Raw genomic sequence first — 26,239 nt, 5'->3', positions numbered from 1 at the left:
ACAGTATTTATTTTTAAAGAAAGGTATTTAATTTTTCAAAACCTTTTTGGCATTTAATCATTTTCTTGAATGCTTTTTTTGTTTTGTTTAATAAAATAATTCCAGTTGTTCCATTAAAAACAACAAAAAATGTGCAAATATTTACATATATGAAAAGACCCAGACATGCACCGAAGTGCCGTCAAAATTCCATTTGGTAGGAAGGCGGAACTTGAACTGAATCTCAAATGCCCGAGAGGGGAGTGAAGCATGCCGAGCTTGTCTTTCTTTGATTTGCTTTGAGCAGGCAAGACGAGACGAGAGGAGACGTTAGAGCGTCATTGCGGCTTCGAGCAAACGTCCAGCCGTAAGGTCCGCCTTCACAATCAAAGCCAAATTTTACTCGTTTATTTTAAATATGTACTTTAATTCATTTTTTCCCCCCTTCTATTTAATTTTTTTACACATTTTTTCCCCACTAATTATTTTCACTAGTTTTTTTCCTCACACGATCAAAACAATAGAAAATATAACATGATTTAATGATTCTTGGTCCAATGTAGAATTTTTTTTTTTTTTTTTTGAAGTTGCAGCTCTTATTTTGTGAAGAGTAAAAATGTGTATGGGAAGTGTCTCCCCCAGAATTCCTCTAGCCTGACGTGAGTCATTCAGCTTCTTGACAGTTGACTCACTTTTCTTTCTTCTTGTTCTTCTTCCAGCGTGGCGGACTTTTGGACCCAAACTTTGACATCCAGCTGCCGTCGAAGGCTTTTCTTCTATTTTGACGTTTTCTGAGCGCAACGTGGAACTTGTTGTGGAACTTGTTGGGCTGCAGTTGTTTTTGTTTTGTATGTGTGGAGGGGCGGCTGGCGGTTTTGGCAGGCAAGTGAGCGAGGAGGGGCCCAAGTGAGGCGTCCCATGCAGGCAGGTGGTGGATGGCAGCCCCCCGCAAGGTGAGCAAATGCTCAAGCATGTTTCCGACCAAGTTCACCCTGTCATCAAAAAAAGAAACAAAGGCATGAACGCCATTCATCATGTCGTCATAATCATCATAACAATCGAATTCAAATCGTAATGGAACACATAGTCTGATGTGCGCCGAACTAAACAAACAGTCAAATGTAAAATGAGAACACTGGCAAGGAGCTGCTGTAAGCCACCACTCAAGACCGGACGCTCACGTGCGGACAACTGATTGCACTCACTAGGCCCCGCCCCTCAAAGGCACACAACACACGATTGCTACACAGTACGTACAGTATTAGGCGCTTTCTTGTTGAGAGCTTGAAATTTGGACAATTTGAATACGACCCCGTGAGGGTCATGGATTTCCTTTTCCATGACTAAGTTTTATCAATTTGTTATATTTTTGTGATCTTTTGGTCTTGTTTTTAATTCTATTTTTCAGGTTATTTTAGCTCAGCATAGTTATCTTAGCAGGCCGGCTAGGTGGGTTGGCACTTGACGGTTACGTTGCGATTCAAATACAAACAAGTGGTGACAATGGCAAAGAGCGCTGAAGACGCCTCACAGAATACGCGCCCATCTCTGCAGGAATGCCGTCTATCCACTCAACGACGCAAAAGAAATATGTGTTTGTTCACACAATCGTCAAATGGCAGGTCTGCTCCACCACTGCTTCCCTGCTATGTGCTCCGACTAATGGACTAGTTGCCAGCCATTGTCAGGTCACTTATGAACAAACGGTGGCCTATCAATTTTTTGGCACAAGTGAATGAACGCGTGATTGGTCGCCATGTGGACCAACAATGATGAGGGAGGGAATGAGGACTAATTCTAGAAAATAGATGGTTAACAAATATGTGATGTCATAACTTGATGCACTTCCCATGGCAGGCCACCAGGTGGCAATGCAGTTAAAGCTGACTCATCCCAAGCTATTGCCAACTGGGGGAAAAGTTTATTTTGTTAGAAATAAAGTTTATTGATAAACAGATCGAATAAACAGATGGATAATATGATATCATTCATTTTTTTACCTTTGTCTCTCTTCAGGCCGCAAAAGAAAATGTCTTCTTTCGCTTTCTTCTCAGATGAGCGCTACTTCAGAGGGGTACGTGAGAACACACACAAATACACATGTATACACACACACACACGCGTGTACACGGTATACTAAGTACCTTTTGCCCCTCGATTGTGTCCACTGGTGTAAGTTTACTGTAAAGTGATCAAAAACGACATTATGGCCTCTTTCCTTTCCTTCTATTGTTTTCTTTTTGGGTTTTTTTTTTTTAGATCCAGAGTTAATATTAACTCATTAATTAATGAGCTCAAGCTCAGCCCAATTGTACAATAGCAGCACGTGTACTTGTGATTTTCCCCCTCATGAGCAGCCTTTTGTTCTCAGGAATGAAAATATCTTGATGAAAATTTGCTGCACGTTCAAAATGTCACCAACACAAAAGCTCAATGAACTGCACGGCTGATTTATTAAAATCCGAACAGTCATACAAGCTAGAAAAGTTGTTTTTACATAAAAAAAAGACATTGATGTTATAGGACACGTTTTTTTTTTTTTTGCATAATACTGGAATTCTGAGTTTTTAAAAAGCTAAACGCTGTCATCCTCGCAATACTCACTGAGCTGAAGTCTCCCGTGATTGGCTGACACCATCGACTTTTGGGCCGTTTGTGACTTGAGGGTAAATGTCATGTCAGCGGGGTCAACCTGGCTTGGACATGAAGGTATTTCCTTAATGGCCTTGTTGTTGTCCTTGCGCTGGGCTCTCCGCGGCTCCCGGAGCTCCTAATTTTAGACTATTTTTCCTCCGCGCCGCCGTCACTTCCTGTTTGCTTGACGGGAACCGACTCAGTGGTCGCGCACAATGCTGGAGGGTTCCTGTTCTTTGGTCAGCGCCTGACAAGAAGGCCGTGGCATATCCTCAGTTGAGGGAGACGAGAAGACAAGAAGAAGAAGGAGAGGGAAGCGTAGTGTGGCCGCATCCGATGTGACCGCGTCTGAATTGCAAATCGAGTGTCAGTTGCGAGGCGCCGATGATGGGCTGCTGTCTGTTCCTTTACTATCGGGTGAGTCACAAATTTCAAAAGAGCTGAACCATTTGGACTTGTCACCAGGGTTGCCATGGTTACCTGGAGAGAGTAACTGATGACTTGTTTTTTGAGTCCCTTGTGTTTTTCGGGTAATCCTGATTACTGATTCAAATCGTTGGAATCTGCAGTGTATTTAACCAACCGGTTCAAGCAAATTATCTGAGTGCCGTGTTTCCCGGGAGCCCGCTAACTCAAGTCAGTGAAAGGATTTTTTCCGATCACACGAAAATCAGCATTTGAACTACAAAAAAAAAAAATGAGCGCCTGGTTTTTCCTTTGTTGAGCGAAGAACACGTTAGTTAGTCCAACTCGTGAATCTCATTTTTTTTTAACTTCTTAATTGATCTACCAGAAGCCAAGACGTGCGTCAAACCTGTCAGCTTACATAATGTTCAAAACAACAAAGACCTCACACACACAAAACTTCCTGACTTTGTTTTGATTCCAACATGGCTCCTCTGTTTATGTCCTTTCCTTATATCCTCTCCTGATGTCTTCCCACATGTTGCTGTGTTTTTCTTTGTGTTTTGTTGCCATGGCGACCTGCAGGAAAAGGCATCAGCCATTTCCCGCTAGTTCAAAGCTTCCAAGGTATCCAAGGATGGTGTAGCCCACTGGTGTCAAAGTCAAGGCCCGCGGGCCAGATCCGGCCCACCACATCATTCTATGTGGCCCGCAAAACCAAATTAAGAGTGTCAACTCAATGTTAAAATGCCCAAACTCTAAATTGTCTTTCCTCTTAATAACAGTGAGATATTGCGATGATCTTTTGTTAAAAAGTTTTAGATGAAATCAATGGATTGTACTGTAAAGTAATTTAATCTTTTTGTGCATTGCAGAAGAAGAGGAAGCAGGCCAGCAGAGATGCCGACTCGCTCAGCCTCTGCACTCTGGACATCAATGTAAGTTCTGCTCTTTACCATTCTTGGGTTCCTTGCTCTGTGTTAGCATCATGCTAACAACTTGAACTGGGGGGGGTCTCAGGTGGGTGGGCAGGCGGTCAGTCCCTGTGTCCCCATATGTGGCGTGTCGAGCACATGTGAGTATTTTTGGAGTTTTAGTGCAGCCGCCAGTTCCTTCCTGGGCGTTTACCACTTTGTTGAAAGCTGCACAGGATGCATGCTCCCCTGCCCACCACCACCTCACTCCTCTTCACTCATAAACACAAGGACAAGATTGTTCTCATTGTCGTTCCTTTGAAAAATATATTTATTGTAAATATATTTCTAAATACATTGAGCTCATTGAATAAATAATTGGCTTCACTGAAAGTTAGTAAGATAACAAATGGACACATTGGTGTGATCTTTTGATTGTGTTCAATAATTAGTCACTACTTCATTAGAATTAGTACATTTGAAAAATGACAGTCAATTCTTGTTTTTATTATTGTATTAAAACATTTTTTTTTCATTGGCTTTTTTTAAGGAATGTTGAATGCCAATTATTTTATCTTTTTCGACAATTTGGTAATTGATTTAATTTGTTTATACTCCGTTCCTGTACCTGATTAAAAATATCTTGAATTACTACTTCCCATCCAGCTAGCCTTTTTTTTTTTTTTTTTTTTTTTTTTTTTTTTTTTTATCATTGACCTCATCTCGGACTGTCCTGGCTCATGCACTTTCCCAAGTTTTCCAGGGCAGCTTTCAAAAGTGACACGTGAGCTGCACAGCCATGGTCATCTAAATTCATTATTGATGAGTTTTTAATGAACATGTTGCCAGGCCGGGTCACATGCTCCATGAGCAATTATTGGCTTGCACGCAAACAATTGTGAGCCACTTCTTCATGGAGCCCTTCTACTGGCTCTCACAAGGCCTCCTTTCATTTTATAGACTTGGGTCATGTAATTGACTTGGGCCATTGTTGTTGGTTAAATACAACCCGAAAAAGTGTCAATGGCGGGTGAGTCAACGCGGTGGCCATTTTGAGCTGAGGCTACACGGCAACGTTGGGAGGTCACTGATTCGGTGACTCGGGGGCAAGTCATTGCCCCATTGATGGAGATCGCTCAAAATGGGACACAATGGCCTCGCTTGTGTTCCTCATATCACTCATGCGCACAATTAAATACGTGCAAATGATTTTGCTTGGATTTTTTTCTCTCAACAGTAAAAATCCTTTTATGATGGAAAGTAGGACACTTTTCCTCCGAATTCTGAGAGAAAGTAAGGAAAAGGTGGGATTGAAGGAAGGAAGTAAGGGAGGCAGTGAAAGAGTGACGAGGTGTTGAATCACAGAGAACAAAAAAACGATAAGGCAGCAGAAAGCTTGCATCGCACACAAAGTGAGAGAGAGAGAGAAGCTTCGGGTGGGATGGGAGTGAGCGCTCGTGATCCAGATGTTGCTGTGACAAGCGGCAGAAGACTGGAGCTGTTGCCGTTCTCTGGGATTCGTGATCATTGCCAACTTTTTGTTTGGTTTTGTGGGAGGGCATCATGGTTGCCGGGCAGAAGCGTTTGGGTCTACTGCTACACAGCTTGAATTTGACGTCGTCTGTGGAGATCAGCAAGCACAAGAGCAAGCAAGTGCCGGTACAGTAGGACACGCTTAAAAAGAAGTTTCCTTTTGGAGTATTTTTTTATTTTATTTTTTGTCTTGACACTAGTTGACTTTCTTCTTCTGTGGATTCCCGATGATTATAAATGTATTGCGTCCATGCACCTAATGTTCCGTTTCATTGGCAAACACGGTCCAAAGGTTGCCGTGACCCTGAGCGTGACCCTGCTGGTTGGTTCATCATCAGAAAATGATCACGTACTATAGAAGGAACAGACGTTTGCAGTGATACTGCCATCTAGTGGTGTTTGTACGTATTGCCGTATATTATGTAGTCTCTGTTGTTTTGCAGGAGCCGAGTGCCAAGCGCAGCAAAGCGTTGGTCTCCGGGGTGACGTCCCTAGCCAGCCTGCTGCCTATCAAGACGGCGCCGCTCAAAAGGTTCGGCCAGACGCTGCAGGTGAGCCTCCGAGAACGAAAACATTATTTCGAGTTTTTCTTCTGACAAACACGCACTCCCACAGCGTTCCATCAGCTTCCGAACAGAGCGAGCGCTTCCGCCGCCGCCGCCACCTCTTCCTCCTCCTCGGGCTCCTGCCACCTCCTTCTCCTCCTCCTCTTCCTCCTCCTCCATGAAGACCCGGGTGACCTCAGCAGCCAAGTCCAACTCCTGCTCTTCCACAACTTCCTCTTCCTCTGGCTCCACACTATCCAGGGTTGCCACGGGGACCGGCTCGGCCTCCAAGCGTCGTGACAGCAAACTTTGGAGCGAGACATTCGATGTCCACTTGGGGGCGACGCAAACGCTCAGCCCCAAAGACATCAAGCGACAGGAGGTCACTTTTCATATCATACTAAACCTTTACATTTAAGCAGCCAATGTTTTTGTGTGTGCCAAAATTGGAAGCATTATAGAAAATCTCTATTTTTGTACTCTGTGAGCTTTCAGATCCTCAAATGGGTTTGAAATAAACTAAACAGTTGTTGAAATCCTTTTGATTTCGATTTTGAAATATGAATCTGAAATATTTGTCATCCAGCCAATCAGAAAATGGATCCTACCCCCATCACTTGTTGATAGGAGATTTTGACAGTTTGATTTTTTTCTAAAACAAATATTTTAATTACAAAAACTGGAAATATTGAGAAAATAATGATAAAATAATTATTTTTAAATGAATATAAAACAATTTCTGTTGTACTAATGACAAATTGTTTACATTGCAGGCCATTTTTGAGCTGGCTCAGGGCGAGCAAGATCTGGTGGATGATCTCAAATTGGCGAAAAAGGTAAACAAAACACTTTTGAATTCTTTCTACAGATACAACCAGTCCCAATCATAATGCGTTTTGCAGGCTTACCACGACCCCATGCTGACGCTGTCCATCATGACCGAGCAAGAACTGAACCAGATCTTCAGTACTCTGGACTCACTGATCCCTCTTCATGAAGGTAGTGCACGCGCTGGATGTCCTGATCCAGTCGACGTGCCGACACCCAGGTGCTGAGCCAGCATTTTTGTCCGTCCTCAGACCTGCTGAGTCGCCTCTGCCAAGCCAGGAACCCAGACGGGTCTACGGAACATGTCGGACAGATCCTGACCGAGTGGGTGAGGGAAATGTTGACTTTTTGGGTTTGAGACCATTTTAAAGGAGTAGAAACAAGTAGCAAGTCGGTCATGGACGGGATGGAGAGCAAAAACACGGCATGAATGTTGTCATGTATCAAAAGTGTCGTCGTCAGCAAATGATTCCGCTGATATGTGTGCGTGTGCGTGCGCAGCTGCCGTGTCTGTCATCGTACACGGCATACTGCAGCAACCAGGTCTGGGCCAAGGCCTTGCTGGACCAGAAGAAGCAGAACCTGCGGGTACAGGACTTCCTGCAGCGCTGCCAGCAGTCGCCCTTCAGCAGGAAGTTGGACCTGTGGAACTTCCTGGACATCCCGCGCAGCCGGGTGGTCAAGTACCCGCTGCTTCTGCGCGAGATCCTCAAGCACACGCCTGACCATCACCCGGACCGGCCACATCTGGACCAGGCGGTGAGGGAAAAGCCTGACTTGATACAAATGGAGGAGAAGAACTGATAAATGCTGATTTTAGTTTTTTAATCATTTTCCCTTCAACATCCTCACAGATGCTGCTGGTCCAAGGCTTGGTGGGCGACATCAACAGGCACACAGGCGAGTCTGAGTGTCAGTTCTACAAGGACCGGCTGCTCTACACCGAGGTGGACCACAGGGACGCCCTCATTCAACGCTCCAGGACGCTCAGCTGCCACGGCGAGCTCAAGAACAACAGAGGACTGGTCAGCGAAACCTTCGACAGCTCCACCACAAATGCTGAGGCACCGTTTGACTTTTTCCTTCCATACGTAGAAGCTCCACGTGTTCCTGTTCCAAGACGTGCTGGTCATCACCCGTGCTGTGGCGCTCAACGAGCAGCCCGTCAGCTACCAGCTGTGCCGGCGACCCATCCCCATCCGCCAGCTGGACCTGGAGGACCTGGAGGACGGCGAGATGAGAGTGGGCGGCTCCATCCGGGGAGCTTTCAGCAACAACGAGCGCAGTCAGTAGCAACACCACGCTAAAAGTCTCAAAGCTAGCGACGGCCTCAGACTTTGATCGTTACGTGGCGGTTCCGACGCCCCGCGTAAGCACCTCATGTTTTGTGTCCCGGCAGCAAAGAACTTCTTCCGCGTGTCATACCGGGTTTCGGGTGGAGCACTACAGAGTCACTGCTTCCAGGCCAGCGACGCTTTCAACAAGCAGCAGTGGCTCAACTGCATCCGCCAGGCCAAGGAGGCGGCACAGGCCCAAACGGCACGCCAAGACGCCTCGTGTTCGGCAGATGAAGTTACGGCGGAGCTGGAATCACAGGAGGGGATGGACCCGGAGACGGAGGACAATAAAAGGCTGCATGAGGAAGGTGAGAACAAAACTGACCTGCTACACGTGAGGGTACAAATGCTTAAACCCGATAATCCCTGTCTGGCAGGAAAAGCAGACACAGGAAGTGAGGCGGCTCCGGGCATGGAGACGGGACAGGTCGAGCTGAAGGTCAAAATGGAGAATGACATTGGTGAGAGCCACAATGGTGATGCTGAGGAGGAAATGGAGGAGGCGCTCAACAATGACGAGGAGTACGTACGATGCTGATGTTTGCAAGTCAAGTTTATTTATATAGCACTGAATCACAAACAAGTCTCAAAGGGCTTCACATATACAAAAAATTTACAATTATTCTCAAACATCCCCTGAGGGCAAGGAAAAACTAAAAAAAAAAATGATCAGGGGAAAAACGAGAAACCTTGACCACAGATGGGAGGATCCCTCTTCCAGGATGACCAGGCTGCAATGGATGCAGAGAGGGCACATAGAATACATAATACCATTACCATGGTAACCAGGGACAACAATACCAAAGAGACTTTAAACCAGACCCACTGACTGTAGTCACCTTAAAAGCGTGGAAACGCTGCCATTTTGACCCCACCCCCTTATTGTGTATTGGTGGAATTGCTGTAATATTAAAATTTATGTCGGAATAAAGCCATCTGTCATGTGTCACGTGACTGCATCAACTTCATAAAATCCATCCATTTGGAAGCTTTTCATCCTAATGAGGGCACAATATTCCCATTAGAGGTATCCGAATAGGTCATTATTTCTATTCAATGGGTTCATGTCACATAAGGTCAAAGTTCATCCATCTGTGTTAAGGTTATGTACCAGTATTCCGCGGCAAGGGGAACAAAACCGAGCGCAACACTGGGAAAACTAAGCTGCCAATGATGTCATTGCAAGACACGTCCAACAGATGGCAGCACACTATGACTCCGCACTCAATCTGCGCCTAAGTCTCAGCGAAGAAGTACTCGGCGAAAACATGGAGTCGGTTGTGTTTACGACGATGCCACTGCCACCCTGACGCGGATTCCTACGAGAAGAAACGAACGACGACGGCGTCTCTGTGCAGCTTGCGAAGAGGGCTAGGATCGGGTCGGAGGCGATGGAATTCGGTGTAGCCCGACGCGTGCCGTACCCGCCGAGGAGGGTGTCCTCGGACTACCGCGGGGCTAGTGTTAGCGCGCAAGATGGCGAGTGCGCGAGTGCGCTCGTCCCGACCCACGGAAAGCCCCTTCCCAGCGGAGTTGAGGCTGCTCCAGGCGCCAGTGCTGGCCCTGGAGCACAGTCGTCCGTCCGGCGGTCGTCACTAGTTGTCCACCAGCGGCACATGCCGAAAGAGCCCGACAAATTCCAAATCCCCAAGAAGGAGAAGAAAGGTGGGTCAGGTAGCGGACCGAGACCGAGCAGTTATCATTTTTGTTCATATTAAAGCGTTTTAAAAGCAAAACACGTCTCAGTGAGGAGATGCTAACCAGATAGCTTTGGAGTTTTAACAATTTAATGACTTTCATGTTTTGGAATTGGGGACAACTTTGATCCATGGTCCAGGCGTAACCTTTTTCGTCAGACTTTAAGACGCAGTGAATGTTTCTAAAAGGTCACAAACAGTTCCTAACAGTTTTAAATATAGTGTGCGACCAGAAAACGGTTGACAACTATCAAAACTGGTGGCGACATTAGAGGGGACATTTTTGTTTTGGTTCTACTTTGGCTTGGCCATGGGGGTTATGAGAGGTTCATTAAACACCCAAGTGTGTTTTAAAATGAAGTCTTAAGGACTAAATTGCAATTCACCAATAAAAATAATGTGCTCACTAAAGCAAAACGAGTATGGCGCTGTCATTCAAAAAGATGACTATGTTCTCACTAGGAATTAGCATCCATCACTGCCTTCTCTTGAGAGGTGCCATGAAAATGGAAGCCATTATTATTGTCATTTTTGCAGCTCTGTTGAAGCATATCTCCAGTGAGTCACGGGAATACGAGGGCGTGAAGAGCATCCTGACGGCAGGCCACGTGGATGCGGCCTCGGCAGCCTGCTTCACCTACAGCGGCATGCGACTGGTCCACAGCGAGCAGCTGGAGAAGGAGGTGCGAGCGAGCATTCTTTTCTACACCTCCTTGATGGAGTAAGATTAAAAAGATATATATCTGAAGAAGTTACTTATTAACATAGTACTTTTTTTTAATCCCAGGAAAGTATAAATGTGAAAGGTTGGTGTGTGGGAGCTGACAGGATGTCTACTTTGTGTTTGTTTTAATCTCAGGAAATAATTTTTTTCATCTCACACGCAGAAATGTGACAAATTGGTGTGTGGGAGCTGACAGGATGTTTTCTTTGTGTGTGTTCGTGTCAGTTTGTAGAGAAGAGGAGGGAGATGAAGGCGGAGGGCCGGACAGATAAGGAGCTGGAGGAGAGTTACTGTTTCCTCTTGACCGACGAGGCCAAGGTAAGCGTTGTAAATAATGTTGCAATACGTACAGTCACAAGTTGCCTTCTTATGCATTATTTTCATTTGTGTGTGTGTGTGTGCTGATGCTTTTGTGTTTGTGTAGGTTCCATGGCTGTGCGAGAAAGGCCTGATTGTGGGTCAAAACTGGCAGTCGGGCCTGGGAGACCCCAATAAAGGTACGAGCCAAACATCAAATTTAACTCGACAATCTTGGTGGCTCATCTCTCTTTCTGTCTTTTGGCCATCTGTCTCTGTTTTACACTTGGACGCACACACACGCACGCTCTGTCTCTCGCTGTCTGTTTGTGTGTGTATGTATGTATGTATATATCTTCTTCTCTTGCTCTGCAGGGGTCTATTTGTGCAGGTATTCTGATTTAATTCAGGTTCATCCGTTCCACCACGGAGCCTCGGGTCAGATCATCGTCTTCAAAGTGATGAAGGTGAGTCGTCGCGCGGTTCAGCCGGCGGGCGTTTTGAGTGTCGCTGCTGAACGTTGGGTGCCTGTGCGTTTTCAGGGCAAAGTGAAGAGCATCTACGAGAACATCAAGAACGTGCTGGACCCCACGCCACGCTTCGACAGCCACCTGTCCAAGAATGTCAGCAAGGTCACGTCAGTCAGCTCCTACCGCGCCTTCGAGTACACCCAAGTGAGCAAATACGGAGGCTCATCTCGTCACCATGTCTTACGTGTCCACTCACGCCGTTTGAAATTCCCAGCATTACTTTTACGAGTACGACTTTGACGAGCTGAAAAAGCGCCCCCGCCACGTGTGCCCGTACGCCGTGGTCTCCTTCCACTACAAAGGCAAAGACTCACCGCTTCCCAGCATGCCTTTGGCCCCTGTCAGGTAAGGGCACGCCGGCCAGATGTTCACCTTGACATCCATTTTGACACATTTCAAACCCGCTGCTGTTTTTGTGGCACAGGACAAACAGCTGGCCAGGAGCGGCCAGTAAAGGTGAGCCATTGCCCTCTTTTAATTTCATGCTTGAAGGCATCCGATGGTACAAAATGGCCGCGTGCCGTCTCGTCCCTCCAGAGTCGGTGCAGTTCACCGTGTGGAGTGGCGACCTGGTGCACAACGGCAAGATGGTCTTTCCCGTCTCCCTGCGCTCCTCATCGCTGGCCTTCCTCCCACACAAACTGTGAGTAGATCCTGGTAGCAACTTGATTGCGTCACACTGTCAGACACTGTCAGAGATGAGTTCTTTTGGTCATCCAGACCCGACAGGCTAAAGTTGGGACGCTTGATGAGGCTGGACGAGGTGGTCAAGCTCCTCCCGCCTGAGCTCTTCTCCTACAACCACTATGGCAGCAGCAACAAGGAAGGTGACGCAAACGCAGCACGCAATGTTCTTTCAATTGTGCTGCTGCGAAGCAGACGATGTGATGTCATAACCGATCGTCCATCTTTGTGTAGTCGTGATGCAGGGGCATCATTGCAGCCTGCTGGAGGTGGTGGACCGAAGTCGCTCCAGCAACAACATGAGCAGGCTGCTGCAGGAGTTGGAGGACAAGGGAGTGGTGAGTGGCCTAGTTAAATAGCTGTGGATAAATTCAGAACAGCAACTTCTGCTTTTTAGCTTCAAATTTATGTACTTTAGTGCTACTCCAAACAAAACACAAATACAGAAAGGATAAAAAAAAAAACTGAAGAAAAAAATAGACTATTTCGAAGAAATACAATTAACTAAATCCTGAATTAAATATTTGACCAAAAGATTAGAAAGATAAAATGTATACACCAAAAAAGAATTCCATAAATATTTGACAGACAAATGTGAATGTAAGAGAAAAATATTTGACAAAAGCATCGTAAGATATTAAAAACTCACGCGCCTGTGCAGGTTTTGGTGAGCACACTGACTGAGCGAGGCTTCCTCTTCCTGCTGTCCAGCGCTCAGATGGTCACACCCTCCGGTAAAAAGCCAGACCATCGCATTCAATGATGCCCATCGTAATTTCCTATTAGTTAAATTCTTGAATGATGTAACTCATCTTCCACGTGTGACGCGTTCAGAGAGAGGGGAGAGTTGGAAGCGACGTCTCCAGGCCTTGTTCGTCTTCCCTGAGAGCAGAGATGTGCACAAATCCGGTGAGGAACAAACACAACACTGCCACGCCATGCCATGCCACAAACGTAGAAGGATCATTTCTTTGCTTTGTTTAGCATCCAGCTGTGCCACCCCCTGCCGCGACCTCAGCAACGGCGGAATAGCAGGACTGAAGCACTTCATCCCGGCGCTGCATCACGCCCTGGTCAAGAGCCACACCCACCCCGCCTCGGAGCTCTCCACCGGCGTGGAGCTGCAAGCGCAAGAGTACCTGGTCGGCCAGAAGGACGGCAAGGTGCTCCTTAGCCACCACGTTGACGCAGGGGCGCTCGTTTCTCCTCAAAAGTTTCAGAAAAGAATCCTAAATCCCCCCCAAACACTCGCAGGTGCCAGTGTACCGCATGGGCGAGTACGACCTCAAAGCCGACGAGAAAGCTGCTGCCTCTCCGGCGCCCAAACGTCACCGGCTCAGCACGGACGGCTTCATGCGCCCGTACCTTCACAATCCGGCCCGCTACCAGCTGGCAGCGACTCATGCCTCCAAGATGGTGGCGCTCCATTGCACGCGCTTGGAGCTTCCGGGGCCCAGGAAGGGGCAAGAGCCATCCGGCAGCAACACCCACAAGGTAACCAAATTTGGAATAAGATAAGTGCAAAGAAAATGCAGTTGCATCACGTCAGTGTTCAGTTGCAGCAACTGATGGACTTGGTGATGACCTGCAAGAGGAACGCCGAGAACGAGGTGAAGCGAGAGGAGGTGCGAGGAGAGCCCAAATCAATGGCGGGAAAACGAAGGATGGAGCAAAGGGTGGCCGAGCGAGCGCTCAAGTACTTGAAGGCCTCACAAGAGCCGTCGGAGAAGAGTCCGGGTGAGGCCGCTTCACAGCTTTCAACTTCAATAAGAATGTTGCGTGCACCGATTTTATGTCAGACATTTTTATATTTCTCTGCATTTGCCTGGCAGTGGAGGGCAGGCAAACTGCAGCACTCCCCGGCTCGCTCGCCTTCGCCATCGAGTCGGTTGGTCTGGCGGGCGTGGCCGTGCAGGAGGACGGATCCGAGCTCGCTGGCAGACTTCGCAAACTGCTGACAGGCGAGTATTTTGTTGAAGACTGCTTAACCTTTTGTTACACTGCCCGGATATTTTTTTTTAAAGAAGATTTCCAATAAAAGGACGATGAATGAGGATAAATAAGTACCGTAATTTCCGGACTATAAGCCGCACCGGACTATAAGCCGCACCAGCTAAAATTCAGGGATATTTTAGTTTTTTTCTTACATAAGCCGCACCGGACTATAAGCCGCACGTGCACATGAGTTTTTTACAAAGAAAGACAGTACACAGAAAGCCGTAAAAATCCATAAATACGCCGCGCCGCCATTTAAGCCTCAGGGTTCAAAGTAACCTTCTGAATGAAATGCATTAAAAGTTCACATTCATTACAACTTGTTTTTGGCGAGCAAAATTTCAGAAGAATTGAATTTAAATGCTGATTGATTGGGTTTTAATACTATGCAGATGGTCCAAACAGCGCCACTCTGAGTCACATGGCAGAGTAAGAGAAAGGGTTTAGAGCCCTTTGACGCAGGTAACCTAGTGTGCATTCCTACTAAAGCTCATAATAGTCACAAACAACACAGCCAGAATAAGCAGCAGCCATAGTAGTGTTTTAAAATAGTATTTTTGTTGTTTTTTTCTTCAAGATACCGCACAACAGTGGTCCACAGCCTTTTTACGAGTGTATAAAAGTGATCAAGTCATCACAAAAATCACGGAAAAAATCTTATATAAGCCGCACCTGACTATAAGCCGCAGGGTTCAAAATTTGGGAAAAAAGCCGCGGCTTATAGTCCGGAAATTACGGTAAATAGGCGCATGTTTTTCTCCCTCAAGATATTGAAATGAGTAATAAATTGAGCAATAAATAAAGACTTGCAAGGCTAATATATTCCACGTACTCCCTGCAAAGCAAATAAAATGTACTGTAATGAATATTTATAAATATAAAATTTGACGAACAAAAAAGAAAGGGGTAAAAGTGAAAATTTAAGTCACGCTGCCACTAACGGGACAAATGTCTTCCGCCAGGTCTCAAGCAGGCCGCCAGAGTTGCACCGCAAAGAACCCATAGCGGCAACGGTTGCGAGAAAGGCCGGGCCGAGTCGTCCCCCTTCGAGCGGCTGGCCGCCAAAATGGGTCTGCCCGCCAACCGTGACATCGACCTGAGGAAGCAGGACGAGCTGGAGGTAGGCCGGAGACCCTCGGCCGCAATTCTGTCTGCTCTCGTGGAGACGCTCTCGTTAAACGCCGGGCGTGTGCAGGAGCAGATGGCGGGCAGCGTGAGTAGTCTGGAGGGATTCAGTCCCGGCGGCGAGGGTTACCATCACGATCCGCGAGAAGGAATCGGCGTGGGGAAGAGAACGCACGACGAGGACATCCCGTGGAGACTCATCCCCATCACAGGTGAACGAAGGTGGCAGCTGCGCCTCTGTCATCGTCAAGCTGCATTCGTGGAATCGATCGAATCCACAGCAGCCTTGCAATATGTCATACAGCAAGGTCAACACACACAATAGAGCTTTTTATTTTCTCAACTAAAATTAAAAAACGACTGTGTGTTGACAGTGATGCATAAGATCTTGTCCCCATTTGTCTGATGCGCAGGTCTGCGTTCCGAGAAGAATGCGTCGAGGGAGCAGAACCCCCGCCAGGACCCTCGCCTCCATGGCGCCACGGCACCCCTGCCGGAGCAAGCGCCCTCGCCCAGCCCCATCTCATCCCCCGGGGCCAGTCCCCTTCGGAGCCCGTGGCCTGAGCCCAGCCCCGCTCCCTCGCCTGAGCCCAGCCCCCCTGCCTCGCCCGGCTGCTGCCCTTCCCCTGAGCCCCCAGAAGCCCGCCGTCCCCCTTCTCCCACCGGGTTCCCATCCATCCTGTCCTCGCCCGACCGGTGTCAGGCATCGCTGCCTCGAGAGCAAAGAAGCCATGCGGATGACCAGCAGCAGGTTGCTCCCCCTGCCTCCAGGGAATGCAAAGGTTTGGCCCTGCACTTTCTTTCACAGCTTTTTTGGCAAAGATTCATGGATTAAGCAGCTCGCTGATTATTATTTTTTCTGTCTCACTGCAGCTGATGCGTCGAGTGAAGTCTCGAGTGACACGTTGGCACGGAACAACATAACTGCAGAACGCAACACCGACGGCAGAGAAGATCAAGAGCCCTCCGCACAGGCTTCTGCCGAAATGAAGAAGGAAGCCACGGACGTGGTCGACTTGACCGTGTCTTCGGAGGAGGATGAGTGCGCCGTGGTTTTGGTCTCCTCGCCCCCCGATCTTCGAGGCATCGACGCCATCCTGGACAGTCACCTGGGCCACTTCTCCACCGACTTGCATCTCCTCTTGCGGGAGGAGAGCATCAATTGCAGACTCCCCGAAACGCCGCCTTACCGTTTGCCCGAGGCGCCGAGCGGCGCCCCGCCGCTGGTAAGGCCCTTTTCCCAGTACGTGTCGCCGTACCACCAGGGTCCGCCGTTCCAGGGATATGTCAGCTCACTGCAGGAGGGATTCAGCAGCATGTTGCGGGACCACCTAGCAAGCCACGAGCCCGAGTCTGCGCTCGCCAACGTCGTCGGTGCCTTCGTGTCCAGCATCAGGGCCGGAACCGACGAAGATGAAACGGAACAAACCGAGGCAGCGAGAGAAAATGAAGCAGGGCGACCGACGCTGCTCGGTGAACAGCTTTCGGACCCTCCGCCTCACGCTGCCCCTCGACCCCCCTCGGTTGACTTGCACACGAACCACCAAGCATCCCCCGCTCATTCCATGCAATCCAACTGCGTCTCCACGTCTTCGGAACTGCCGATGTCCGGCGTGGAACCTGGCCCGGATGCCCTCTTCCTCCCGCCGGCGGAGGCGCTGAGCAGCGTCATCCGGCAGCTGAGGCCCGAGGTGCTCAGCAACCTGTGTGACATCATTAAGGATGTTCAGAGGAGCTCTGTGATGCAGTTCTACGTGCACGCCGTCCAGCCGGACGACCAGCTGGTCAGGGACGTCAAGGTAATGATGGTGGCGTCATGCACAGACGGGGTTCTTTTTTTTTTCTCTCTCTCTCCTCAACATCAGAGAAATGTTACAATTGCACTTTGACTCGTGTCTTCCCGTGTGTGCATGTTGTAGGAGTACCTCACGCAGCAGGGGTACACGGAGCAAGATCCCGTTTCCTTCTTAAAACAAGAAGTCTCCGATGGCAAACTTCTGGTCGTCATCAAGAAGGAAGACATAGCCGAGCACCTTCACGAGGTGATGATGACATTGGTGCATTTACATGTTGATGCCGTGACTAAGTCAGAAAAGCGGCATGAGAAAATCCAACGGTGGGAGCAAGATGGCAGCCTTACTGTTTCTTTATTTATTTATTTATTTATTTATTTTTATTCTTGAGGCTTTTTTTGGGTCTGCTCATGACGGCAGGTGTTTCCTGTTTGAAATTGCCCCCAACATTTGCAGGCATTATCCTTTTCAGATTCCGGGACTGGTTTCGCTCAAGCAGCACCGCTCGGTGGTCTTCTTAGGCATCGACACAGTGGAGGACCTCAAGACGAACACGTGCGAGGAGCTGTTAGCGAGCGGCGGCTGCGTCCTGTCCGAAGACTTCGTCCTCAATCCCGACATGGTCACTTCCGGTAGGATGTGTCAACGGGGGGGAGGATGGCGTCTGCTCGCCGTGACTTGGCTGATGGCCTCTCTCTCATTGCAGATCAACTGGAGGCCCTATTGGCGCTCCTGTGGCAACGCAACTCTCCGGAAAATGTTTGGAGGTGGAAGATTCACAGCAGACCCCTCAAGAAACTTCAAGAACAGGCCAGGTACAAATTTGCCCACAGATGCCTTGGTGGAACGTTCTCTCGGCGGACCCGTTCTGCTGGTCCGGCTAACCAGCCAGACTCCCAAGCCGACGTGAAAAAACATGAGGCGGCATGACGAGGTGCTTTTGTGTGCCGTGGACGGGCAGGTTCCGGAACGACGCCGCCGCTCTGCTGGGTGTGGTCATGGAGCACCACCAGCGGAAGATCGTGGAGTTCCTGCCGCAGCATCACTGCGATGATAAACAGTCGCCGCCCAACCTCCACTGTCTCATCCAACATCAAGCCCGTCACACCTGCTTCAGACACACCATCTTCCTCAAAGGTAGCTTCCCATTCTAGTTGTACACGCGCATCCAAAAGGTCTAGGTACGATCATCTGTGATGCTTATTTTATTATCTCCCAAACTTAGGCAGTACTGTCTTTATATTTATGGAGGAGTTCATCATCTATCTTTTTTCTTTTTTTGTCTGTTCAGTGCATAGTTTGGACTTTATGCAGTTCTCCAAGAGTGGAATCATCGCAGCCGGCATGGATGAGATGTTGCACAGTTTCGACGCGCTACTCGGCCAACACAACAACAAGCTGACTGTCGCCGAGGACCCGCAGGCGGACAAAGGTCCGTTCGCCTCGCTCTTTGATTTACTTTAAATCAGCGTTAGGGCAGACAAAGACATTTTTTCTAGTTCAAATCACCAACAGAATTATTTTTATGTCAAAATCATTTTATTCATTAGAACATTTTTACCTACAATGTGACTCTTTCATATTTACGTACTAGGTATAACCAGGAAGTTGAGTGTCGACGACGACACGAACGGCGGCGGCACGGCGCAGCAGGCCCGCCACCCCGACCCGAGCCTCACCGACGCCTCGGAGCAGGAAGTTTTGGAAGCTTCGCTGGCGGAAAGTGAGACCCATCACTCGGAAAAAGACCTTGAAATGCTGCACATGGCCATCTCGCAGCTGCGAGCGGAGATGCACCAGAAACCGGGTTCTGACGCCGAGAGCGGAGCCTCGCCGGCGCGGCCGGCAGTGCCACCGGCCAATGAGAAGACGGCTGCAGATTCCACTGATGACAGAAGAGAGGAGGCGGCGGCGGCGGGGTCTTCAAGTTCCAAAGAAGCAGATGACCGAGTCACCTCCAGCACAACTGCCTGTCCTGTAGAGGGCGACGCTATTGAGTGAGTCAAAGGAGCCCTTTCTAACCTGCCAAAATAACCAATTACTTGTCTCATGTCACCTGGGCCTTCTTAAGGCTGTTTTGTGGGTCTACATGACTCGCAAAGTCAAGCTGACTTCTCAAAACATCACTCCTCTAGTTTTGATGGCCTTCTCGTTCCTCCTGTAGACGCAGAGTGTCTGATCCAAACTGGTCGCGAAAGCAGGACAGGGACTTGCGCCCTCGCCAGACTTCGTCCCGTGCCCCTTCCACTTTCAGCCAACACCAGCAAAGGTGGAGGGGTGCCAACCACTACCAGAACCACCATTACCAAAACTACCAGAACCAACATCAGCAGCATCCCCAACACTCCAATTTATGTTCAGACCCGTACAGGTACCCCACGTGGGGCTTTCCGGGACAACAAGGGGCGTACGGCGGGTATTGGGACTGTCAGCGAGGAGGAGGGGGCTTCAATGGCATGTAAGACCCCTGAAGCAGGGCTGTCCAAACCTGGTCATCGAGGTCTGCTGTCATGCATGGTTTCGAGGTTTCCAAAGGATCACGCTCGTTATCAAGTTTCTTCAGAGCTTGCTGAGACGTTTGAATCGGGTGTGTCGGAAGGGGGGGGACCAAAGTTGGACATCCCTGCCCTCAACTAAACTACTTTCTTCTCATCGCCCCAGAAGTTGTGACAATTAACAAACCAGGCAGGTGTGTTGACCTGTTCTGGCTGCAGGGGGCGCTGCAAAAACAAGACACTCAGGTGCTCAAGTGGATCCTAAAGCTTGTTCTTTGAACGGAAAAATCACTGGTAGACATTGTTCTAAGACTGTTGTCGTCCTTGGTGTTAGCACGTTGCTAACGCAGAGGCGAATGTATCTTCACTCCAAAACAAACGTTAGCGTACAATGGACCGTCATGAGAACTGTGTTTTGATCCCAAGAAAGGTTTTGTTGAGAATTGATTTTAACTTAAGTTGGTTTTTTTTACTACTGTTTTAACTTTTTTTACACATTAAAACCTCAGTAAAAAAAAAAAAGGTAAATTTGACATTTTGCTTTGATTTGGCCGCTTATTGTCAAGATTTTGTCCGATAGGTAGAAAATTTGACACTTCTCAGAAACATCTCAAGGCATGTCCGAAAACACACAGGAAGGCCGTCACTTTGGGCTTTTTCACGGTTCTCTCTTTCTTGTACAGCATAAAACAACAAAAATGAGAACAGTGAAAATTGACAACTTGCCATAAAATAAGTATACAAGCTCAAAAGGTTTGCTTTTAAACTTTTATTTACAAATCCAATAAATTAATCTGAAAATCCAATTTAAAACAATGTGAGACAGAGCAGTGCCCTTTTCACTCTCATCTTGCAAAAATGCGCGGCCTTTCACGCAGAACCCAGCAAACTGCATTGTTGCCTCATCAGTGGTGGGCGACTCGGAAACACGTGATCCCGAGGTAATCTGCCCGTCTAACATTTGGAGGTTGACAATAGCTCGTTGCCATGACGTCGAACCTCACTCTCCAGCTCCTTCTGCTTCTGAAGCAAACACTATGTTCACACACGCAAAACACTTGTGAAGTTGTGTTGACTCACTTCAGGCGGTGTGTGTGTGCGCGAGAGACACACCTGTCGTAGTTGCGTCAGGCCTCTGAGGATTTCCTGCTGTCTCTGTTTTCCACGCAGGACAAGAAGATCTCCGGGGGAGGAAGAGCATGAGGAGGCGTCAGGAGGAGGTGCCCAGCTTGGCGCTGCTCAAGACAGGTAATTATTGCCGTTAATACGCAACAATAACTGTGTGTGCGTGTGTGTGTGTACCTGTGTGGGTGTGAGGAGGGGGCGTGGCAGACGTCTCCGTGGAGTCCAAGTGGATGACATCATCGGTGCGGACGTATGGGATGAACTGCAAGGAAGGTTGCGTGATGGGAGGAGAGCGCCCTCTGGAGGAGAACAACATACTGACTTCTGACAACCAGATTCACTCGGGTAAGTCGTCGGGTGTGTTAACGTCAAGTGCGTCGGTTTCACCTTATAGCGGAAACGCTCGTACGATCAGCATCCACCTGCAAGTAAAAGACCAAAAGGAGGATGTCAGTTGTAGTACAATTATTGTCCTCGGCCGGCTTTGCTTTTTTTTTCAGTTGGCTTGTCATCGTTATGACATCATCACAGTGGCGCTCACCTTGTGGCTCGGGGGCCGACTTGCTGGGAGGCAGTTCCTGTGCTGCAAACTGAGGATCTCCTCCTGCCTCTTGAGTCGACTCTCCTGCCTGCTCCTTTGCAGTGTGGCCGGGTAACGCTCCGATGCGGGAACGAAGCGTCGACTCGGCCTGGATGGACAGAAGGAGACATTAAGAAAACTCGGTGGGTTGCGGTGGAATGAGCCAAGTTGCACTTTTTGTACCTGTGTGTGTTCCACTCTGGCCTCCTCGTCTCGTAGGCCCCGCCTCCTTTTCCTTTTTTTTCATTTTCCTTTCCTGCTCTGTCCTGGCGGCTGCGAGGTGGGGGGCACTCTGCTCTGACGGGCGGAGGGGCCACTTCTACACGCACATACGTGATTGGGTAGGCACACATGCACGCTACTAATCATTGAATGTCATCTTTTACCCGTCTGCACGGCCGTGTCCCTCTTGTCCTCCACACTAGTGGCCGCATGTAACACTGCACAACACACATACGCATTGGCGCCAGTATTATATTTGAATAAAAATTTTTTTTTTAAACTAATGAGCAAACAAAGTCCACGTCACACTTGTCAAACAGCAGATTTTGATTGACAGCTGTGTGTCAGTGACTCACTCCGCACATCCGTTGGCTCCTTCAATTTTCCGGCATCACCATCGTTATCTTGCATCTTTGGTTGCTTTTTCTCCTACACACACACGCGCACACACACACGTTACTGACGTTCCTCCGGTTCTGAAACAAATCAAATCCATCAGTGCAGTTGTTCTTGCCGACCTTGCGTTTCTCCTGATGCTTGAGGTTCTCCTGCTGGTACCTCCTGTACAGCAGGTCCCTGTCCAGCGCGATTCTCCTCTCCTCCTCTTCCTCCTCCTTTTTCCTCCTGGCCTCTTCTTCCTGCTTCTGCCGCCGGCGCTCCTCCACCTGAGTTTGGATGTCTCTCTGGATGAAGCGCAAGGATGATGAGCTGAGCAAACAGATCCGGTGCAGGAAGCGGATGCCTACCTGCTGCTCCAGCTGCTTGAGCCTCCTCCTCTCGCGCTCCTCCATCTGGACGGGGTCCAGCAGGGCCGTCATGCTCCGAAGATAGCTACAAAATGTGTTTTTTAGCGTTCACATTCATCAAGTGTGCTTTCAATGTGGCAATCTGTTTTGACTTTGATGAGCTTGGTTAATTGGGGAGCTTTTTGTCCAAGTAATTAAATGAATCCAATCGTATAGAAAATAACGCAGACATTTTCACTCAGTATGCAGTACCTGCTCTTGGTGGGGTAGTCGCTGATGCCGGCGTCCACGCTAGCTCGGCCTGCGCTCTCTGCTCCGCAGCTGCTGGAGGCGTCCCACGTCAGGGACAGGCTGGACGATGCCTCCCGGTCGCCAGAGGGGGCCAAGGTTGGGGCCGTGGGAGGGGCCGCGGGTGGGGCGAGAGTCACTGCAGGAGGTTTGCGCTGCAATGAGTCAAAGTGTGCCGCCCACAGCTCGTGATTTTCTCTCTACACAGGTGGCAGACGGACAAAAACAAACAGGCACAACTTAGCTGCAGTCATAGTGATTCTTTGCAGAGGATAAAGAATAGATTCCCATGTTCAGTTGCCCGTCTACTGGTGTTCCCACACTGGGTTCAAATAGCCCTTCCTTACAAAGTTGCGACTACCTCAACACCCACGCTATGGTATTTTGCACTGCGCGCTAGCATTAAGCTAGCAGTCTTTCGGAAGGCTCGCAGTGTATGGTTTGCTTAACTGCAAAATGTTTTTTATTTCGAGTAAGCCTTTTTGTGTCACACCTGATTGAGAAGCATTTTCTCTCGCTTCCTCCGCTGACTGATCTCGTCCCTCTGTTTGTCCAGACCCTCCAGCCAGAGCCTCCTCTGCTCCTCTTTCTTCTCCCACACCAAAGCCTCCTCTATCGGAGTCACCGCCTAAACACATTCATGTTTTCGACTCAGAAGACAAACGTAAAAAAAACTCGACAAGACGGGGTGAGTTTTGTTTTTGTTTATTTTACCCCGAGTCTAAGGCTTGACCTGATGGCTGCCGGCTGGTCTTTGTGGCAACCCTCCAGCTGAACTGAACTTCCTGCTTCCTCTGCCTACAGGAAAAACAATCAAGCTTGCAATATCTGATGAGGATCTGAAGATGGTGTCCCATCGTATCGTCCTGATGATAGATAACACCTGATTCAAACGCAAGTATTGCGACACGCACTTAGTGTTTTTTTTGTTTCGATGTGCTCCTTAATGTTCCTAGCGCCGCGACCTCTATAGCTTATCACACACAATTTTCTCGACGGATCTACACGATTCACGAAAATGATACTTCCAACGGAAAAAAACACGGAAATCCATGGAAAATTCTCATCCCTGATGAACGGCTCATTGCTTTAGTATTGCAAGTGTTTGGTGACGAAGAAGCCCATCTCATTCCCATGTTCAGCCTACCTGGAGCCTGAGTGAGGTTGAACCACGTTGTTGTTGCTGCTGCTTCAGGGCAACCTGCTCGTCTACAACACACACACAACAAGGAAGTGTTTGTGCGTTTACGTTGTGTTGTTTGTGTGCAGAAGCTGGACTGCTTGTGCAGTGCTTGTGCAGTCAACACACCCATGGTGACATGCAATACTTTGACAGGCACACTAGAGTTGGAATGTCATAATGCGGATAGCTTAGCATATGGTGATAGAATTGAAGAAATGCAAAAAAAAAAAAGTACTCAGTTGTTGCCTCCACTGAGCCTTCTTGGCTTCCACTGATGCTCTGTTGTTAGTGTCGCACTGCTCCAGCCAGCCAATCAGAACTCCGTGAGACCTACACCAGTGTTATCGTCATTATTAGCATATTAATAGTATTTCTTTTTTTTGTATTGTGTTCCGCTTAACATTATGAGGGTCAAATTACCTGTTGTCGTTAGGTGGTGACTTTCCACTTGTGGTTTCACCACATCCTACTCTGTGGTCGTCCATCTTTCGCCCTCCCACTTCGTCCTCTACTGTGTGACGTAGTGAAAGGGAATGAAACAAGTCACAAAATGGCTCCCCAAAGTGTCGGTCTGTCTTTTTTGGGGGCTCAATATGTCATCACTCACCATGCTGACTGTGCTCCTCTGTAGTGGATTGGTCGTAGCTGGAGGGCTGGACATCACTGAGACTGTGTTGCACCTGCTCACCGCTCAAACGTGCCGCTACCTCTTTCGGCGCTTTCTCATCGAGCGAGTCCTTTTGTTTCATCTTGGACGTCTCAGCCCATCTTTCAGACTGTGCGGCTATCCCTTTGGCTGAGGTAGAGCAGCTTTTCCGAAACTCAGACGTCACCTCCAACACAACAGATTTGTATCACTTGTTGCGAGGCAGAACATTTAAAAGTTAGGACCTCACCTTGGGTGGAGTTTCCACTCTGGTGGCCGCCGCACGATGCTCTCGTGTTTTGGAGGCCATCTGAGCGCCTCGCATTTTGTCCGCTGCCCCGCTGGACTTAAAGGAGGTTTTGCTCCCTGCCGCCTGTGCTTTGGCACCTCTGGGAGCCTTCGAGTGCTGCACGGCCGGGCGCTGCCGCACATTCTCCGCACGGGGCGGCTGCCTGCTGTTCAGGATGTAGGTCTGGTGAGGCGTGAAGGAATTCTGCAGAAAACAGGTCACACGTTTGGTGTTGCCTTTTAAGCACCATCAAAGAATGAGAAGCTTCAGTGATTGGCTTATTTTTACACTTGTTTAACGATTTAATCAATCTGCGTTCCATCGTTGGTGATCGCGCTGTTTCAAAATCTGCATAGCAATGCACGTGAGACAACACCCCCTGCTGCCTGTGAGTTGTATAATAATGTATTTATAATACATAGATAACTTTGTTTCTCTTTCTTTTTATTCAAACACTACAGAAGGGAAAAAATTGATGACCACTGTTCAGCTGTCCTGGCTGTTCAGTATAAAACTATTCGAGCGAAAACAGATCAACTGCTCGGAGGGTTTCAGACCTTGAAAAGATTCCTCTCGACGCCTGTGGTGGACAAAAGAAAAAGTGTTATTTACAAACAAAGTGCACACATAGGGATGTAGGGAGGGTCCTGCTTACCGTGGTTGACCATAATCAACTTGGGTTTTCCATTTTGAAGTTCAAACAGCAGTCCGTCTCTGTTGTCAAAAATACATTCATTTCACTAAATATCCTATTTTCTTCCGAAGTTGGAAAATGTATATTTATGCAGCAGTACTAGTGAATGTGCGCATTCCACTGCGACATGCATTTCACAAGCTAGCATTAGCTAATCTCAGAATAGACTTACCCGAGATACATGGCAAGTTGGAAACACACGATAATCACCACGAATGTTAATTAAGGACAAAGAGTATTGGTGCCGTGTTCCGTTTACATGCACTAATAATAGTTGCATAAAAGATGTTTGTTTTCCTCTTCAAGATGTTTTTTCCCCGTGCTTCCTGGTTGCTGGGCGGTTGCTGACAACGATCAGAAGCGTCCCTGCCAATTGGCTGATTTACATTTCAACTACAAATAAACAGCCAATCACACGATTTTGCGTCTGCAGGCTCAGCCGTTAATGCGATGTTGTGTTTAAATGAACTCGGAATTTTCTGATATCCGTCATGGATTTGCTGAATTAACCGTATCTTCAAAATGAGGCTGCTTTAACTGAGCATGTCTGATATATTCTATTGTATGTATTTGTGTTATCCGCACGCTGATTTCAACTTAATGGCTGTAAGTAACATAGCATAAACATAATTAAGTGCTTAAAATGTGTTCCTACACATATGTCAGAAGATCGACATAAGCATTATTATTACACTTTTCTTTTTCTGCAGTGAGCAGTACTTGGAAGTCCTCTTGGTAGACCTGCTCTTGTAACACGGTCAGCGAAAATATGTAAAACACCCCGGGCAAAAATATATTTTACATCTATAACTTCAAACGTGCATTCTACCTATTCACGTTTACCATACAAAAAATAATGAGTTGATATAATAATAATAATAATAATAATAATAATAATAATAATAATAATAATAATAATAATAATAATAATAATAATAATGATTGAATAGA

General features: G+C 48.0%; 3 protein-coding genes and 1 long non-coding RNA gene across 14 annotated transcripts; 2 read left to right on the top strand and 2 right to left on the bottom strand.

The window, feature by feature from the left end:
* The first annotated feature begins 630 nt into the window (after positions 1 to 630).
* On the top strand, positions 631 to 8,945 carry arhgef3 (Rho guanine nucleotide exchange factor (GEF) 3). 3 transcript variants are annotated; one of them, XM_049732976.2, is made up of 13 exons: positions 631 to 932; positions 1,996 to 2,053; positions 3,894 to 3,956; positions 5,909 to 6,016; positions 6,081 to 6,392; positions 6,784 to 6,846; positions 6,913 to 7,009; positions 7,090 to 7,166; positions 7,340 to 7,597; positions 7,693 to 7,863; positions 7,934 to 8,123; positions 8,238 to 8,483; positions 8,553 to 8,945. In XM_049732976.2, exons 1-13 carry the CDS (start codon positions 898 to 900, stop codon positions 8,711 to 8,713), a joined length of 1,839 nt encoding a protein of 612 aa, XP_049588933.1. In that variant the 5' UTR covers positions 631 to 897; the 3' UTR covers positions 8,714 to 8,945. The 3 variants fall into 3 exon arrangements, with proteins under 3 accessions (XP_049588933.1, XP_049588934.1, XP_049588932.1); XM_049732977.1 differs by lacking the exons at positions 631 to 932; positions 1,996 to 2,053 and adding an exon at positions 2,851 to 3,030; XM_049732975.2 differs by lacking the exons at positions 631 to 932; positions 1,996 to 2,053; positions 3,894 to 3,956 and adding an exon at positions 4,734 to 5,591 and having other exon boundaries at positions 8,238 to 8,945.
* LOC125976959 (uncharacterized) lies at positions 722 to 2,449 on the bottom strand. Its single transcript, XR_007484527.2, has 2 exons — positions 1,980 to 2,449; positions 722 to 971 (listed from the first exon to the last, which is right to left on the bottom strand). It is a non-coding gene; the product is annotated as an uncharacterized lncRNA (long non-coding RNA).
* A 226-nt stretch (positions 8,946 to 9,171) lies between the features above and the next one.
* On the top strand, positions 9,172 to 20,048 carry tasora (transcription activation suppressor a). Its single transcript, XM_049732942.2, has 28 exons — positions 9,172 to 9,840; positions 10,410 to 10,555; positions 10,822 to 10,914; positions 11,021 to 11,093; positions 11,269 to 11,360; positions 11,436 to 11,567; positions 11,638 to 11,768; positions 11,848 to 11,879; positions 11,961 to 12,066; positions 12,144 to 12,250; positions 12,342 to 12,445; positions 12,769 to 12,841; positions 12,942 to 13,016; positions 13,092 to 13,270; positions 13,362 to 13,601; positions 13,664 to 13,844; positions 13,940 to 14,068; positions 15,065 to 15,222; positions 15,298 to 15,439; positions 15,641 to 16,009; positions 16,101 to 17,026; positions 17,147 to 17,269; positions 17,493 to 17,652; positions 17,727 to 17,835; positions 17,982 to 18,157; positions 18,312 to 18,452; positions 18,615 to 19,017; positions 19,185 to 20,048. Exons 1-28 carry the CDS (start codon positions 9,567 to 9,569, stop codon positions 19,480 to 19,482), a joined length of 5,172 nt encoding a protein of 1,723 aa, XP_049588899.1. The 5' UTR covers positions 9,172 to 9,566; the 3' UTR covers positions 19,483 to 20,048.
* A 221-nt stretch (positions 20,049 to 20,269) lies between these two features.
* ccdc66 (coiled-coil domain containing 66) lies at positions 20,270 to 25,661 on the bottom strand. Of its 9 annotated transcripts, none has more exons than XM_049732967.2 (21): positions 25,461 to 25,661; positions 25,250 to 25,308; positions 25,152 to 25,174; positions 24,556 to 24,798; positions 24,267 to 24,492; positions 24,080 to 24,170; positions 23,895 to 23,989; positions 23,624 to 23,685; positions 23,191 to 23,274; positions 22,970 to 23,104; positions 22,441 to 22,676; positions 22,189 to 22,273; positions 21,961 to 22,125; positions 21,799 to 21,871; positions 21,607 to 21,660; positions 21,404 to 21,539; positions 21,182 to 21,329; positions 21,028 to 21,062; positions 20,827 to 20,939; positions 20,596 to 20,753; positions 20,270 to 20,538 (listed from the first exon to the last, which is right to left on the bottom strand). In XM_049732967.2, the coding sequence occupies exons 1-21, from the start codon at positions 25,469 to 25,471 to the stop codon at positions 20,470 to 20,472; spliced, it is 2,301 nt and encodes a 766-aa protein (XP_049588924.1). In that variant the 5' UTR covers positions 25,472 to 25,661; the 3' UTR covers positions 20,270 to 20,469. The 9 variants fall into 9 exon arrangements, with proteins under 9 accessions (XP_049588924.1, XP_049588930.1, XP_068508423.1 ...); XM_049732973.2 differs by having other exon boundaries at positions 20,629 to 20,753; positions 25,461 to 25,660; XM_068652322.1 differs by having other exon boundaries at positions 20,270 to 20,535; positions 20,629 to 20,753; positions 25,461 to 25,660.
* Between the last annotated feature and the right edge of the window lie 578 nt (positions 25,662 to 26,239).

This window comes from Syngnathus scovelli, chromosome 11 (genome assembly GCF_024217435.2).
Source record: "Syngnathus scovelli strain Florida chromosome 11, RoL_Ssco_1.2, whole genome shotgun sequence".
NCBI lineage: Eukaryota > Metazoa > Chordata > Actinopteri > Syngnathiformes > Syngnathidae > Syngnathus > Syngnathus scovelli.
Note: the sequence above shows the minus strand (reverse complement) of the source record. Positions and strands in the feature narration are given on the sequence as shown.

Excerpts from the sequence above, each read along its gene's own strand:
- arhgef3 (XM_049732975.2), top strand. The coding sequence starts at position 5,496 with ATGGTTGCCGGGCAGAAGCGTTTGGGTCTACTGCTACACAGCTTGAAT. Across the intron at positions 6,847-6,912 it reads ATCTCAAATTGGCGAAAAAG|GCTTACCACGACCCCATGCT; the intron begins GTAAACAAAACA and ends TGCGTTTTGCAG. Across the intron at positions 8,124-8,237 it reads TTTCAGCAACAACGAGCGCA|CAAAGAACTTCTTCCGCGTG; the intron begins GTCAGTAGCAAC and ends GTGTCCCGGCAG.
- tasora (XM_049732942.2), top strand. The coding sequence starts at position 9,567 with ATGGAATTCGGTGTAGCCCGACGCGTGCCGTACCCGCCGAGGAGGGTG. Across the intron at positions 12,446-12,768 it reads AGTTGGAGGACAAGGGAGTG|GTTTTGGTGAGCACACTGAC; the intron begins GTGAGTGGCCTA and ends GCGCCTGTGCAG. Across the intron at positions 17,653-17,726 it reads TCCCGACATGGTCACTTCCG|ATCAACTGGAGGCCCTATTG; the intron begins GTAGGATGTGTC and ends CTCTCATTGCAG.
- ccdc66 (XM_049732965.2), bottom strand. Across the intron at positions 24,799-25,151 it reads TCGAGAGGAATCTTTTCAAG|AATTCCTTCACGCCTCACCA; the intron begins GTCTGAAACCCT and ends TGTTTTCTGCAG. Across the intron at positions 24,171-24,266 it reads AGAGGAGCACAGTCAGCATG|TAGAGGACGAAGTGGGAGGG; the intron begins GTGAGTGATGAC and ends TACGTCACACAG.